The sequence below is a fragment of the Aotus nancymaae genome, unplaced genomic scaffold (genome assembly GCF_030222135.1).
Source record: "Aotus nancymaae isolate 86718 unplaced genomic scaffold, 86718_ANA_hifiasm-v0.15.2.pri h1tg000040l, whole genome shotgun sequence".
Lineage (NCBI taxonomy): Eukaryota > Metazoa > Chordata > Mammalia > Primates > Aotidae > Aotus > Aotus nancymaae.
Window position 1 is genome coordinate 117659746 of NW_026988454.1, and position 17108 is coordinate 117676853.

At 38.6% G+C, this 17108-nt stretch overlaps 1 protein-coding gene across 2 annotated transcripts in view; it reads right to left on the bottom strand.

The window, feature by feature from the left end:
• CDC5L (cell division cycle 5 like) overlaps positions 1-17108 on the bottom strand; it is a 62223-nt gene that overhangs the window by 28700 nt on the left and 16415 nt on the right. For both annotated transcript variants that reach the window (XM_021676066.2, XM_064361005.1), the window contains exons 7-10: positions 16265-16409; positions 14406-14594; positions 4099-4247; positions 1200-1362 (exon numbers count right to left, since the gene is read on the bottom strand). In XM_021676066.2, the coding sequence (XP_021531741.2) occupies positions 1200-1362; positions 4099-4247; positions 14406-14594; positions 16265-16409 (646 nt within the window). The remainder of the gene's footprint in view (positions 1-1199; positions 1363-4098; positions 4248-14405; positions 14595-16264; positions 16410-17108) is intronic.

Sequence of the window (17108 nt, forward strand, 5' to 3'; positions counted from 1 at the left end):
ATTCCAATAGAAGGTTTGAGGCCAGGGCAGAAAAAAGACCACTATGATTTTCATTTGAGGGAATACATTTCTGACACTGAAATGTAACAGCAAATGAAAAGAACAGGTTCAAAAGTTAGTTTGTCCTTGGACTAATAAAACGCACTCTGAAAGATACTTGAATTTGTATGTGTGTGTTTATTTTTAATAGAAATACTAAATCCCATGTAGGCAAAAGAGAGTCAAGCCCTGGTTTCCAAAAAAGCCTCCTGGTACCCAGAGTTTTCCCAGTATATCCTCACCACATCCTCAGCTCACCTTTCCAGTCTCATTTCCCACTACTCCTAACATGTACTAGGTGTGAGGAACAGATGGGTTGTTATGTCCAAAACATCCTCTGTGCTCACTCATATTGTGGTCTCCAACTGGGACAGTCTCCATCTTCCTTCAGAACCTATCTCCTCAATTAAGGCTTTCCTGTTACCCAACAAATGTGATTATTCCTTTCTTTACCCTAAGCACATTGGTTTTACTCAAAGAATGTTCTGATATTACAATTATTTTTGGACTTAGTTTAGTACTGCCAATCTCCCCAGAATATAAATTTCCTTAGGACAAAGGACATCTTTATTCAACTTTAGATCCCTCAAATGTCCAAACACATGCTCTGCATGCATGAGGTTCTTAATCTGTTTAATTCTTATGTATCCAGTCACAGGTGGCTTTAGTTGATATCAATTTGGACTTTTAAAAAACATATATAAATCAACCAAATATATACATGAGGTTAGAATTAATTTTAAAATGAAAACAAGCCAGTATCATTAGAAATTATTTTTTTAATTTCACAATGATTTCTGTGGCATCAGATAATAAGGCCCAACAGCAAAGTAATAAACGCAATTACATGGGCAGAAGCAAAACTTAACTTTTACAATTAGCTTTCTACTTCACCTTGCTGAAGAAAACTTCAGTAAAATCAACAACAAAACATCAGTAACATCAACAAACATCAAACCTAGTAAGCATAAGGAAAGGTAGGTTTTGAGCCCAAAAGATTCCCTCTTTCATCAAGTCTTACAAATCATTCTCTTTTTTTGGCATCCACAGGTGTATAGATTAAGGTATATGTGATGTGAACTAACAGGAGAAATTTTAATTTGGCACCCATGAGATATATAAAAAAAAATTCAGAGTATTAAAAGGGAATTGACATTTACCATCTGCTTCACATAAGAAGGATCACTATAGTCTGCCATTCCATCCTCGGGATTAATGTTTAACTTGTCTCGAAGAGGAGTCCTACCCGGGGTAGAGTTAATAACTGGTTTGGGAGTTGTTCCACTCCGGGGAGTCAGCCCTTCAGCTCCATTAGAAGGAGTCCTAGAAAGACAGGAATCCCAATTAACAGCAGTGCTACTTATATTTTAGATTGTGCTTTCAAATGTTTTTCACATAAATTATTTCACAGGAAATAAGGAAATAAAGATTCCAGAAATTCTGTCTAGCTAGTTTCGTTAGGATCTCTAGGTTAAAATCAATGTTTAGTCGAGCTAGCATGGTATTTAAACACAATATTTTTATTTTTTAACTGTCAATAGTCATTACATTTGATATTTTCTTGCCTTTCTAATAAACTAGGTCCACTAAACATTATTTCAACCTTTTCCAGGCACATTAGGGCAGCTAAGAATATGCAGTGGGCAGGGAGATGGGCCACCACACTCAATGACCACAGATGACTCTTTTAAGTTTGGTTTTGTCTCTTCCCTATCAAGCTGTTGGCTCTTACATCATTATCATTGTTATTACTACTGATGTACACACTTTAAATAGTTCCTCATTTTACATTTTGTTTAGAAACCAAATACCACACTTTTAGAATCCCATCTAAACATAAGTAAGCTCCTGAGGGAGGCCTAAGAGATTTTCCTAGGAACTAGATCCACAGACTTTGCAGCAACCTGTATTTTAATTATTCAAAGACTTTTTTTTCCTGGTTGCCTATTTCCTATATATTGGTGTGTTGCAGAATGGTGATGCTGCCAGACAGCTATTCCTGATAGGTAAGGTGTTATCACGTAAGACATGGTCCCTGCCCCCATGGATTTTACAATCTAGGTGAGAAACAAGATGTACAGTTGTCCCTAAGTAACCACAGTGATGGGTTCCAGGACCAAAATCTGCAGATACTCAAGTACCTGATATAAAATGGCATCGCATTTGCATATAATGGTTGCATATCCTCCCATGTACTTTAAATCATCTCTAGATTACTTATAATACCTAATACAATTTAAATACTACATAAATAGTTGTTATATTATACTTTTATTTGTATTATTTTTTACTGTTGTACTGTTTGGGTTTTTTTGGAATATTTTTTATCCACAGTTAGTTTAATCCACGAATGTGGAACCCTCAGAGGGCCAACTAAACATAGGAAAAGAGGGATTACACTCTCTTATAAGCCTCTCAAGAAGTTCAAGAAGTGTTAAATGCTTAAGACTGGCAGCCAATGCTTCTTGGTTCTGCTCTCATGACACGTGTAGTAATAGTGTGAAATGCTTTCCCTACTAAATAATCAGTAGAAGGACATATCCTAACACTTAAAAGTAAGTCACAAATATTTCCAACCATTATAAGTTCCAATTCCATTTTACTACTACATGCTTCCATAACATTGGTATTTTAAAGATTCTTCTTAAAAAATGGCAGCTTAAAACTAAGCAAAAGAGTTATAAAGAAATACTAATTCTAGTTAATGCACGTGGAAGTGCTTAGGGATCAAACAAACTGATATCTGCAAGTTACTTTGAAATGCATTTAAAAATATGATGAATTGATGGATGGATAGGTGATAAAGCAAATACACTAAAATACTAGCAATCTTAGATTCTAAGTGGTGGCATGATGATACAGATGTTCACTTTACCATTTGTCAACTTCAACAGGTGAGAGACTGGGTCTCCAAAACAAGGAGTTTATTCAGGAACAACAAGGGATGACAGTGCGGGATACGTGTGCTATGACAGACCATAGGTATATCTGAGGGTGCTGGGGCAAGGAGAAGGTTTTAATGATAAAAGAGAGAAGTCCATGTAAACTGCTTTGAAATAAAGACCACTGGTTACAGGGACTTAGCACAGGAAATGGCATTTATTTTCATTGCCGATATAGGTAAGAGTACCCCTTATCTGAAATGTGGGACCAGAAGAGTTTCAGATATGGAATCTTTTCAGATTTGGGGATATTTGCATTATACTGGTTGAGCACGCCAAATCTGAAAATTTGAAATCTGAAATGTTTCGATAAGCATTTCCTTTGAGTGTCATGTTGTTGGTGGTCAAAAAGTCTAGATTTTGGAGCATTTTGGGTTTTCAGATTTAGGATGTTCAACCTGGTAGGGCAACGTCTTCACAGAAGCAACTTATCTGGAATTTGTGTGGTTTTCAAAAGATCTCTGCAATAATTTCTGTCATGGGCATATGCAAATGAGGGTTCCTTTTTCATGAAAATATAACATAAGTGATTCCATTTCAATACTGATAACTTCCACACATTCTTTCAACCTCTCTAAATGCTTGACATTTTCATAATAAAATGCTGGGGGAAAAGCAACAGTAATACATACATGAAAGGATTACAATCTTAATAAAATTCATAATGTAATCATTAAAAATGAATCAATCTACTCTAAAATCAAATATAAAGTATTCAAAAATAACGTGATAGGATCCGAAACTTTGCAAAAGGACACTCCAATTAGACAGGCATGGTGGCAGGCACCTATAATCCCAGTTACTCGGGAGGCTGAGACACGAGAATCACTTGAACCCAGGAGACAGAGGGGTTCTGTGAACTGAGATTGCACCACTGTACTCCAGTCTGGGTTGACAGAGCAAGACTTCATCTTTAAAAAAAAAAAGGGGGGGGAGGGGTGCTCCATACTATTTAACCATTTCCTGGATACTATTATTTATTACTATGAAGAAGAAATTAGAGGAAAATTGAACACAGGAAGTATTCATTCTCTGTAAACATTACTAAAGCAAACATGCTGCCTAAGTCCTTGAATTCAAGTTTTTCTAAAATAAAAAACATATTCATTTACAATACCTGAATGGAGTAGAGAGAACTGTGTTTGGAGTCTGAACAACCTGCCGCTGTGGAGTTACACCTGAAAAGTCACTCTCATGCAACGGGGTATTAAGTCCACCTTTTAATGGGGTGTCCACATTGGTCAGGGCCATGAGGTTCTGGGCTTCCTGATTAACAAGAAGGCAAAAAAGCATGTTTAACAGTTTAGAGAGGCTTGCAGAATCTCTTCTGGTTCTACTATACAAATCTTGAAGCAGGTAGAATTCTTACACATTTTCTCAATGAAAACCAATAGAGAAAATGAATACCAGTCATGGCAGATTTCAATACTTCCATTCCTTCTATCAATCTAACACATCTCACATCTGAAGTTTTATACATCAAATAAAGTTTTATATGTAGAGGTATGCTTTTGTGGCCTCACATATGAAATTATCATTACCCAAAAACTTCTCCTATTACTTGTGCCAAACCTCTCCATAATCATGAAATACAAGAATTCAAATTTCCCAGTGTGAGCTTAGGCCAAATGTCTAAATGCCTAGGTTTTAGTCTGGCTTCACCACTAATTCTCTATCCAGTCTTCACTAGTGTCTCTGAGTCTGTTTTTTCTACTGGGAAGTTAAGATACTCCCAAGCAACCTTTCCACTGCACAAGAAAGCAACTTGTGGGGTCAGTTCCCTTTCAGAAGTCTTGCCTGATCTCTTTAGGCAGAACTGACCATGTTCTCTTTAGCACCTCTACTATAACCCTGTCCTCAGTGCTATCTTTGCACCCTTAAGTCTCTTAACGTCCAACTTAGGGCCTGTGGCAGTTTATTTTCCAAAGATGATCACTACCTTCTCTCTCATGTTTCATGTTCTCATGTTTAAAATCCAACTGTGATACTCCTTCCATCAAGAGGTAGGATCTATGCTCCCTCCCCTTAAATCTAGGTGGGCTTGTGATTCACCTGTAACCAACAGAATACAACAAAAGTGACAATGCTTGACCTCCCAGGTTAGTTTAGAAAAAATAACGTGGCTTCCCACCACACTCACACTGGAGCTCTGAGATACCAGAGAAGTTCAACTGTTCTGAGACCACCACGCTGTGAGAAAGCCCAAACCACAGGAAACGCCACATGCAAATTCACTCCACATTCCCAGCTGAGGACTCACCCAATCAACAGCCAGCATCAACCACCAGACATGGAAGGATGACACCTCCAAACGACTCTATCCCCTACCTGTCAAATCACCCAGAACCGCTGAGTGCTCCTTACTAAGGCCCTAGACATCACGAAGCACAGACGAACTACTCCTTCTGTGCCCTGTCTGAATTCCTGACTCACAGAAGTCATAAACATAGTAAAATGCACTAAACCACTAAGTTTTGAGGCAAAATGAAAATAACCAGAGCAAGACTCATTCCATTATCCTGTATATCTTTATTCATGGGAAAAAATATGAAATTTCACATTATCAAAGATCCTGTGTGTGTCCTTTTTGCTATTCCAAATATAAAGCATTTACAGGAAAAAAATGTATGTAGGCTTAGAACTTCTGCATAGGAAAGAGGAGAAATAAGACTCAAATGGCAAAAGTATATATTCCTGAAAGAGTAGGTAACATGAGACATATCATAAGTGCCAAGATTACAAACAGGCAACACTCCCAAAAATGATGTGGCTAAGGAGTGGGGGAGTTTGGCCGAGGTAACAGGGCCAAAGTAATATGCTGGTGCATCTGAGAGCTGTCTCCTATGTGATGAATCATCCTCTTGTCAACCTGGTTACACTGGAATATTTTCCAGAATTCTCTTCTCTCTTGGTACTGAGTTATTTTACAGCAAAAGTAAAATAGAGGTAGAAGCTGAAAGAGAAGCCAAGGTGACAGAGGTGAAGTAGCAATCACTAAGCTCTGAAGGCCCTCACTGGTTAGAGGTAGTGACAGACTCGCAGAGGAGCTGGCAAGTTCCAGTGTGTCCCTGCTCCTCCTGCTCCATATATCCAATCCTCCTCCTTTATAGGCAGCCCTGGAGACCAACAGCAACCAGACTTCTAGCTTCAAACTCACAGAAACAGTAGTAACAAAGAGCCAACAACCCTCCAGACTTCCATACCAACCCGCTTCCTGCCTAGCCTCCAGATTTCCCTATAAGCTACGACTCACCCCACCAGGGCTGGTGACCTTTCTCCGATCTTTAACACTCCTCTTCAGACCTTTAATGCCCTGCTTTTCCCATGACTGTGTATGGGACTAATTCCTCTAACAAATACCTTCATCTATGATTTTAATAGTGGTTCTGTTCCCTTAACTAAACCTTGACTGATGTACCCTGGACTAGATCAGAGGCGGCCAAGAGACAGGGGCAAAACTCCTCATATCCCTAGCTACACACAACAGCAGCCAGAGATGCCACCTTTATCACACATAGAACAGAGACACTGAACCAATAAAAGCTGAAAGATGAAAACGAATAAAAGATGAAATTTATCAAAATTTTACATAAAAATATGTCACAGACTAGACTAAATCTCAACTTCTGTCAGTTCATCTTAGAGGTTCCAAAGGGCTTCAACCAATCATAATCATTTCCATTAATAGGTATTTATCTTAGCAGTGACTTCTACTTGTCACCAAACACCCATTCTCTTCCTCCATAGTAACAGAAGCCTCAATTCTTAACCGGCATCTGGCTACCCAGAACAAATATCATATGTCCCCGTAGCTGGGACATGTGTGCCTAAGTTCTGGCCAACAGGACAGAACAGAATGATGTGTCCAAGAAATGTGTTCTTAAGAAAGGAAAGGGTGTACCCTTTTTCCTCCTTCTTGCCTGCTATATGCAGATATGATGGCTGGCCCTGCAGCCACTGTTACCTGCCACAAGGAGAAAAGAAGAAGAGAAATCTGACATGAGGGAAGACAAAACAGCAGGTGCCCAGGTCCCTGACACCAGCCCCAGTTTGATTTATCTCTTAACAATTAGGACATGAAACAGAAATAAACCTCTATTCTATTTAGGCCACTGTGAGAGGTTTTCTGTTACAGCTAAACCTAATTCCAACAAATATATAACTTCCCCTACATCTTTTAGAAGAGGAATCCAAAGTTACAAGCCCCAAACTTACTGCATATGGCTCAGGCTCTAAACCTGTTTTGTACCTTTTCAAAATAACGACTACTCTCTCAGTTAACATTCACTCATTACCTCAATATTCTTTAACAATCAGTTAAATGCCTGTATTAAAAATACAAAAGGATACTACAAGGCTATAGGAATTAAGACAGTGTGGTACTGGCACAAGATAGATAATAGATCAGTAAGACAGAATTGAGAGTCCAGAAATAAACTCTTACATTAATGGTCAATTGATTTTTTAAAGGCTGCTAAGACCATATAATGGGGAAAGAACAGTCTTTACAACAAATTGTCTTAGGAAACCTGGATATCCACATGCTCAAGAATAAAGGTAGATCCATACCTAACAGTACATACAAAAAATTAACTTAAAATGGATCACAGACCTAAACGTAAGCACCAAAACTATAAAACTCTGAGGAAAAAAACATGGAAGTAACTCTTCAGGACCCAGGGTTGGAAAGAATTTCTTGGATAAGATTAAATGCATAAGCAAAAAAGAAAAAGATAGCTAAACTATACTTCATGAAAATCGAAACCTTCTGTACTACAAATGAGAACATCAAGAAAGTGAAAACACAACCTACAAAATGAGAGGAAACATCTGCAAATTATATATCAGATAAGGAACTTATATCCAGAATATACAAAGAACTCTTACAATTATAAAAAACTCAGTCAGGTGCAATGGTACACATATGTAATTCTAGCGCTTTGGGAGGCTCAGGTGGGAGAATCTTGAGGCCAGGAGTTCAAAACCAGCTTAGGGAACACAGCAAGACCCTGTCTCTACAAAAATTTTTTTTAATTAAAAAAAAAAGATAATCCAATTTAAAAATGGGTGAAGAATATGAATAGCTATTTCCAAAAATATAGATATATATATGGATACACACACAAACACACGCACATATAAAAAATATATATATATATACACACACATGTATGCACCAGGCTAGGCACAGTGGCTCAAGCCTGTAATCCCAACATTTTGGGGGCCAAGGTGGGAAGATCGCTTTAACCCAAGACTTCGGGACTAGCCTGGACAACATAATGAGACCCCATCTCTACAAAAAATAAAAAATGAGCCAGGCATAGCGGTGTACACCTGTAGTCCCAGCTACTTGAGAGGCTAAGGTGGGAGGGCTGCTTGAACCAGAGAAGTTGGGTCTGCAGTGAGCCATGATGGCGCCACGGCACTCCAGCCTGTGTGACAGAGCAAGACTCTGTCTCAATAATAACGACAACAACAAAGATATAAAAATGGCCAATAAGCACATTAAATGTCAATGTCATTAGCTATTAGGGAAATACAAATCAAAAACACAAGATACTACTTCACAACTAGGATCTGTTTGATTACAAGATAGCTATTATCAAAAAGAAAACAAGTGTTGGTGAGGATATAAAGAAATTAGAACCCTTACACATTCCTATAAAAATGTACAACAGGCTAGGCATTGTGGCTCATGCCTATAAACCCAGTGTTTTGGGAGGTTGAGACAGAAGGATCATTTGAGGTCAGGAGTTCGAGACCAGCCTGGGCAACACAGTGAGACCCTCCCATCTCTACAAAAAATTAGAAAATTCGTGCATTTTCTCATTGCACCTGGCGGTGCATGCCTGTAGTACCAGTTACTCAGGAGGCCAAGATGGGAGGATCACTTGAGCCCAGGAGGTTAAGGCTGCAGTGAGCCATGATTGTGCTACTGCACTCTAGCCTGGGCAACAGAGCAACATTGTGTCTCAAAAACAAACAAAATGGTGCAGCCACTTCGGAAAACAGTCTGGCAGCTCCTCATAAAGTTAAACATAGTTACCACAGGACCTAGCAATTCCACTCCTAGGTATACACGCAAGAGAAAGGAAAAACGTGTCCACACAAACATCTGTTCAAAGCAGCATTATTCCTAATAGTCAAAAGGTAAAAACAACACACATGCCCATCAGCTGCTAAGTGGATAAACAAACATGGTATATTCATATAATGAAATATTATGCAGCAACAAAAAGGAATGAAGTACTGATACAAACTACAACATGGATAAATCTTGACAATATTATGCAAAGTGAAAAAAGCTAGTCACAAAAGATCATATCTATGATTTCATTTACATATATGTGCAGAATAGGGAACTCTATAGAGACACAAAGCAGATTAATTGTTGCCTAAAAACATGGCAGGTTTGATGGGAATAGGGAATGACTGCTAATGGGTATGGGTTTTCTTTCTGGATGATGAAATTACTCTAAAATTGACTGTGGTGATGGGTAAACAACTTGGTGAATATAGTAAAAATGGGTGAATTCTGTAAGAATGATATTTCAATAATATTGTTTAAAAAACATAAAAAGAGTTCCATTAAATGTTCCTTATATTACCCTATAATGTAATATTTTTCCAAAATTAAAAATATATATATATTTTAAATTTCAAGTGTGAATAATCACACTTGCAAACTTCTTCAAACAGCACCACTGAAAAAAATGGGGCGGGCGGGGCAGGTGCAGTGGCTCATGCCTATAATCCCAGCACTCTGAGACGCCAAGGTGGGTAGATCACTTGAGCCCAGCAATTTGAGACCAATCTGGGCAATATGGCAAAACCTTGTCTCTACTAAAAGTAAAAAAACTAGCTGAGTATGGTGGTTATGGTCATGCCACTGCACTCCAGCCTGGGTGATGGGAGTGAGACTGTGTTTCAAAAAAAAAAAAAGTAGGGGAAAGGTTATTCCTATCTGTCAGAGAAGTGGAGACATCGGAAAGGCTGAGGCGTGGATCAAGTGACAGAATGAGGAAAGCATGCTCTGTATTTTAATGAAAGGGCTGGATAAGTGCTACACATGCACAAGCAATACTAAGCCACGTAACACCAACAGAGCCGCTATCAGAAGCATCTACATCACTTCAGGGCTGCCAGGAAAAGATGGCTGGTGGAATTCTTACAATATCTACAGCTATTACTGCCCCATGTTATTAGCAGGTCTATATAGTTTAAGTGGATTCCTTTCTATTCTGGACTGTTTAGGCCCCTCCATGTTTCTTCTGTGGGTGGTTAGGTTTTCTCTTTCCCAGCTTGCCTGAACAGGCTTATTTGACACTTTATCTGGCCTTGAACACCCTGAAACACATTCCTTACTTGTGTTCAGAGTCCAAGGAAATGCAAGATCACATTATTGTTTTTAAAGCTTCTGATATGCTAGGCCATATGTCCAGGCCTCCTCAAAGCCTTGAGTTGGCTGCTAACTAGTGTGCAATAATTTAGTAAACTTTCATAAAACAATATAAAATAAGAAGAAAAGGGAGAGGGATAATAAAAAACAAAGTCTGTAGGATTTTTAGAACACACACACACCCACACACAGAGGATTTACAAAAGACATAGGGGCTTTACTCTCTGAAGAGAGTACAACAAAAGACTTCTAAGCCAGAGAATACCAGGAAGAGTTAAAAGCAAAATTATCATTATGAAAATAGAGAAATGAAGCGGAAGTTTTTATTTTACATTGGAGGCATCCAGCCTTTTTCCCCAAGAAGGTTCCCAGGGGCTGGCCAACTTTATACCCCGTAGACAGGAGACTGGAAATTGCTTATCTGAGGAATCTGACTAACTAAGCAAAAAGAACTAGAAATACTGACATCAAGAATTCCCCAATGAAACATCCCAGCCAGATTAGCCTCCAGGGAAGCTGGGAGGCTACCCACACCTAAGGAGCTTCCAATCAGCTTGTGATTGCCCCCCACGTACCCCTAGACACAGTCAAAGAGCATCAGACATTTGAGAAAATATTCATTAGCAAAGACAGAGATGAAATAAAACAAAAACTTAGAAACTACGCAAGGAAAAGAAAATTTGTAAAAACAAAACAAAACCACCATTAACAGCCTCAGAGAAATAAGATACTCACTAAATGAGATGTTAAAAAACATACTGAACAAAATTTTAAAAAACACTTAAACATTACATATATGACAGCAAATTAAAAACAGAATAAAGATAAAATTGAGAAAATCTCCTACAAATAAATCAAAATCAATGAGACAGAAAACTGGACAGGAATGAATAGAAAAACTGGAGGTTCATAAAGAGATCAATGAAAGGGAGAAAAAAATTTAACTCAAAATAATTTTACAAAATTGAAGGCTATGAGCCTCCAGAATGAAAAGATCACAGTGGTTGAAAAAGATCTACACCAAGAAACATGCATCATAAATCATGTAAGATAATATAAGCTTCCAGACAAAGAAAAAACTAGGTTTCCTTTTAACAAACTGAATAGTATAGAAGGTCTCAAAAGGAACAGTGCAAGCCAGAAGACCTTGCAACACCACCTTCAACACTGTGAACAAAAACCACTGCAATCTGGGATTCTAAACCCAGTTATACTGTCAATCAAGACGGCAGATTAGTAATTTACAGATACGCAAGGTCTTGAAAAATTCTACCTCTGGAAACGACCTAACTGTCCATCAATGGGGAAATGAATTAAAAAATATGTGATACACAGGCTGGGCACGATGGCTCACACCTGTAGTCCCAGCACTTTCGGAGGCCGAGGCAGGCGGATCACCTGAGGTCAAGAGTTGGATTGGGAGGCCGAGGCGGGTGGATCACAAGGTCAAGAGATCGAGACCATCCTGGTCAACATGGTGAAACCCCATCTCTACTAATACAAAAAATTAGCTGGGCACGGTGGCGCGTGCCTGTAATCCCAGCTACTCAGGAGGCTGAGGCAGGAGAATTGCCTAAACCCAGGAGGCGGAGATTGCGGTGAGCCGAGATCGCGCCATTGCGCTCCAGCCTGGGTATCAAGAGCGAAACTCCGTCTCAAAAAAAAAAAAAAAAAAAAAGAGTTGGAGACCAGCCTGATCAACATGGAGAAACCCCGTCTCTACTAAAAATACAAAATTAGCCAGGCATAGTGGAACATGCCTGGTCAGGTACTTGGGAGGCTGAGGTAGGAGAAATACTTGAACTCGGGAGGCAGAGATTGCAAAGAGCCGAGATCATGCCATTGCCCTCCAGCCTGGGCAACAAGAGCAAAACTCTGTCTCAAAAATATATATATATATATATACACACACAGACACAGACACACACACACACACACACACACACACACACACACACACACAAGATAAAATACTATTCGGCCTTAAAAAAGAAATCCTGTCATTTGTGACAACATGGATGAACCTGAAGGACATTACATTAATAAGCCAGATACAGAAAGACAAATTCCCCATGATTTTACTTATTTGTGGGATCTAAAAGTCAAACTCACAGAAAAAGAGTAAAATGCTGGTTACCAGAGGCTGAGAGGTAGAGAAACCAGGGAGATGTCTGTCAAAGGACACAAAATTTCAATTAAGACAGGAGAAATAAGTTCAAGAGGTCATACAACACAGTGATTACAGTAACAATATACTGTACATTTGAACATTGCCAAGAGTAGATTTTAAGTGTTCTTACCACAAAAAATGATAGAATACATGAAGTAATGCACGTTAAACAGCTTGATTTAGCCATTCCACAAGGTATACATATATCAAAACATCATTCTGTATGCCATAGATACAATTTTTCCTTGTCAATGAAGAAAACTAATTAAAAAAAATTCTGGCCAGGTGCGGTGGCTCACATCTATAATCCCAGCACTTTGGGAGGCCGAGGCAGGCGGATCATGAGGTCAAGAGATCAAGACCATCCTGGCCAACACAGTGAAACCAGTCTCTACTAAAAAATGCAAAACTTATCTGGGCATGGTGGCGCATGCCTGTAGTCCCAGCTACTGGGGAGGCTGACACAAGAGAATTGCTTGAACCCGGGAGGCAGAGGTTACAGTGAGCCGAGATCGCGCCACTGCACTCCAGCCTGGCACCTGGCAACAGAGTGAGACTCTGTCTCAAAAGAAAAAAAAAAATTCTACCTCCTATGAACCCCTTTTCTGAAAGCTACTGAATGATATTCTTCACAGAACAAGAAAATAAACCAAGAAAGCCAAAGACATGGGAGCCTGAAAGAGGGAATCCAAGGAACTCTTTAGGGAGGCAGTGAAGAGAAATCAAAAGAACAAGCTATAAACACACCCTGAAGAATAATCAGTCCAGGCAAGAACACTGAGAAGTTCTTAGAAAGACTTTTCAAAAAGATGAGAATAAAAGTCTGGACAGGTTAGAGAAAACTGATACAGCCAGCATAGTCTAGAGTGCTTAGTGCTTAGTCAAAAAACTTAGCAACTGAATAAAACAAGTATTAACTCCAAGAAAAAATACTATACTGCAAAGTACAACAGTATGCTATAGATTACATACTACATGTACAAATATTACATATTTGTATAATTACACAAATTAAAAGGTAATTCATGGTTCAGCAATGAATAGGATTTACAGTCATAAGATAAACCAAGAATATAAAGTTAACCAAATTATAACAAAGAATCAAGGAATAGAAAAGAAAATGTATGCACGACAGACATAGAAGGCATGGGAGAGTCAAGTGTCAAATTCTGTGGGGAAAAACAACAAATAATGCCTAAAACTGAAAACAGTCAACAAGTCACAAAGATCTTAGCAGTAAAAATAAAACAAAGAGTTGTAACTGGCACTTCTGTGGATGAAGGGCACAACTGTTCTTCTTGCTAAGCCTTGCACAACTATTTGCCTCGAACCAAAGCCTTAAAATTATATTCCTATTAGAGAAGAGGAAATGAGATGTAAGGGTACTAAAAGACCCAACTCTATTTTGTAGATTTGGATATTCTCTGGTATACAGACACCCAGGGAACACACTAAGCTGTGTCTACACTATGTGTTAGAGAGAAGGAAGAAAGCAGAACAACGGGCACTACGCAAAGCTAAGTACAGATATGCAAGCAAGTATTTCTTTCTTTCCAGGATTGGTAGGCAATGTCAAATTTTACAAAACTATGCTTTATACTGACAGGTACAAAAGACTAAGGAAGGGACAAGAGCTGGCTTCTAGAAGTTACAATAAATGTGAAATTAAAACTACCTTATTGCTGAATCTATTTAGCTTCTCTACTACAGAATATTGCAAGATCTATGCATTCAGGACTCAGTTTCACACCATTTACACAAGACGAAACACAACCAAATCACTTAGTTCTGCTGCATGATACTTCTAAGGACAATAAACAAAGTAAAAGGCTCATTCTACTACGTGACACCTTACCTGAAGAATTCTGTCCTGGGAAGCTGGCGTTCGTGGTGTTCTAAGAGCAATACTATTGTTGGTGACATTGTACTCAGACAAAAGAGTACTGGAAGCAGAGTTTGTTATGCCAGATTCCTCGGCAGTTTGACGTGCAATTTCACTTGCTTGGCCTACTTTTACAACTTCCTGGAGTTCTGCATCTGAAATCTAAAAGGACATAATTATCATAGTAAGCAACATTTTAACTGAGGCCAGGCATAGTGGCTCAAACTAATAATCCCAATACTTTGGGAGGCCAAGAAGGGGAAACTGTTTGAGCCCAGGAGTTCAAGACCAGACTGGCCAACAAAGCGAAACTCTGTCTCTATTTAAAAAAAAAAAAAAAAACCCAACATTTTAATTGAGAACTGACACGGCTTTAAATTTCCATATTCCAGAAAAATGAATTGCTGAAGCTATGCAATTAGTATCAGGGGTTCACTGTAGTACTCATCTTTTTTGTGGCTTTGAAAGTTTCCATAATATAGCTTCAGAAAGCCTTCCCTAACAAATGTGGGGGGAAAATCATATATGATATAGAATCAAGCTACACAGGCTGTATCTCTATGCTGAAATTCTTTCAAATCAACATATCAATGTACCAAGAATGTAAAATAGCAGTATTTATACAAAATTATTCATCAATATGTGGGAGGAGAAAGATTGAAAACCAATTAAAATATCACACAGAAAGAGTCCAGTGAACCACAAGATCTGTAAGAAATTCTAAAGGTGCCACATTAGTAATTTCACCAAAATAAATATCCTAAGGTGTACTAAGAAAAAAATTAAAGACAAAATTTCAATTTAATAATTATCCCCACTAGGAATGGCAGAATATGACAAAATTAATTTACGCCCAAGAATCCTGTGTTGATGCAGCCAGTGTGCTCATTTGGGAAAACAGTTCTTCTCGCCTCCCATGCCCTTTCCTCCACACCATTTAATCTGTCCAATTCTACCAAGCTGTACTACTCAAAAAAATAAAAGGTTACTCTAAGGTCCCATGTCTCTGACCAACTACAGTAAGTCAAAAGAATACAGCCTGTAATAAGCTGAATGAAGGAATGTTTGTATCTCTTTTCTCCACAATTTCCAGATTCACAATTGTTGTCTCAAAAAAAGAGAAACGTAACACAACAAAACATTCCCAGGGAAAAGGCAGCTTAAAGTCCACAAAGCCAAATCATACCTTTACCCTGGTCAGCTACAAAAAAGAAGCCCTAACCTGTTGACAAAATGTTAAAAGCTAACAATTACTTACCAAACCATCATATGAACAGTTTAGGACCTGATACAATAATTTATACAGAGAAGCTGAAACTATCTTATCATATTATATCACAATTACTTGTGAGTTTTTTGTTTGTTTGTTTGTTTTTGAGATGGAGTCTCACTCTGTCACCCAGGCTGGAGTGCAGCAGAACAATCTTGGCTCACTGCAACCTCCACCTCCAGCGTTCCAGCAATTCTCCTGCCTCAGCCTTCTGAGTAGCTGGGATTGCAGGTGTATGCCACCATACCTGGCTAATTTTTGTATTTCCAGTAGAAACAGGATTTCACCATGTTGGCCAGGCTGGTCTTGAACTCCTGACCTCAGGTGATCCGCCCATCTCAGCCTCCCAAAGTGCTGCGAAAACAGGCATGAGCCACCACAGCAGGTGTGAGGACAGCGGCCAGCCCACAACCACTTGTTTTTGTGTGTGTCTCACCCACTAAACTGTGAATTTCTTAAGAGCACCCAGCACAAACGTGGTACACAGGCCTTCAAACATTTGCTGAATAAATGATATAGCATATAAATTCACACAGTGAAAAATTTGCTTTTATCAGATTACCTGAGGGGCAGGAAGTACTAGTTTGCTTCTCTTTTTAGTAAATTCAGAAACACCACTAGTTTGAAGAATAGCTGATGGTAAATCAGATTCTTTTTTCCTTTTCAAATGCTGTTTGTCTTTTTTTCTATCTCTTCCTTCTTTTTCACTGTCATGGATCAAGGCAGAGAAGAGATTTTTAAGTTACATATAGGCAAAAACATTAAAATCCATAAAAATACTCATACCCTTTGAACAATCTCTTTTCTAAGACAATAACTAAAAAGGCCGTGCATGGTGGCTCATGCCTGTTATCCCAGCACTTTGGGAGGCTGAGGTAGGTGCATCACCTGAGGTCAGGGGTTCAAGACCAGCCTGGCCAACATGGTGAAACCCTGTCTCTACTAAAAGTACAAAAATTAGCCAGGCATGGTGGCATGCACCCATAATCCCAGCTACTCAGGAGACTGAGGCAGGAGAATCATTAGAACCAGGAGGTGGAGGTTGCAATGAGCCAAGATTGTGCCACTGCACTCCAGCCTGGACGATAAAGAAAGACTCCATCTCAAGAAAAAGAAAAAAAAAAAGAGACAAAAACTAAAAGAAGACAAAAACAATATATATTAAATAATTCCCTACACCATTACTTACTATATTCAGGATGAAAGCAAACTCAGAATAGCAATAAAATTATTATTGAAGTACTAAATATTAAAAAATACAAGTGTAAAGATAATGATAAGCAAAACATTCCACATAATGTCAAAAGAAAAACATTTCCTGCATTATGAATACATTCAATAAGAACGTGTGTGCACATAGGAAAAAGTATGACAAGCATGTAAAAGAGAAAATAAGTATATGAAAA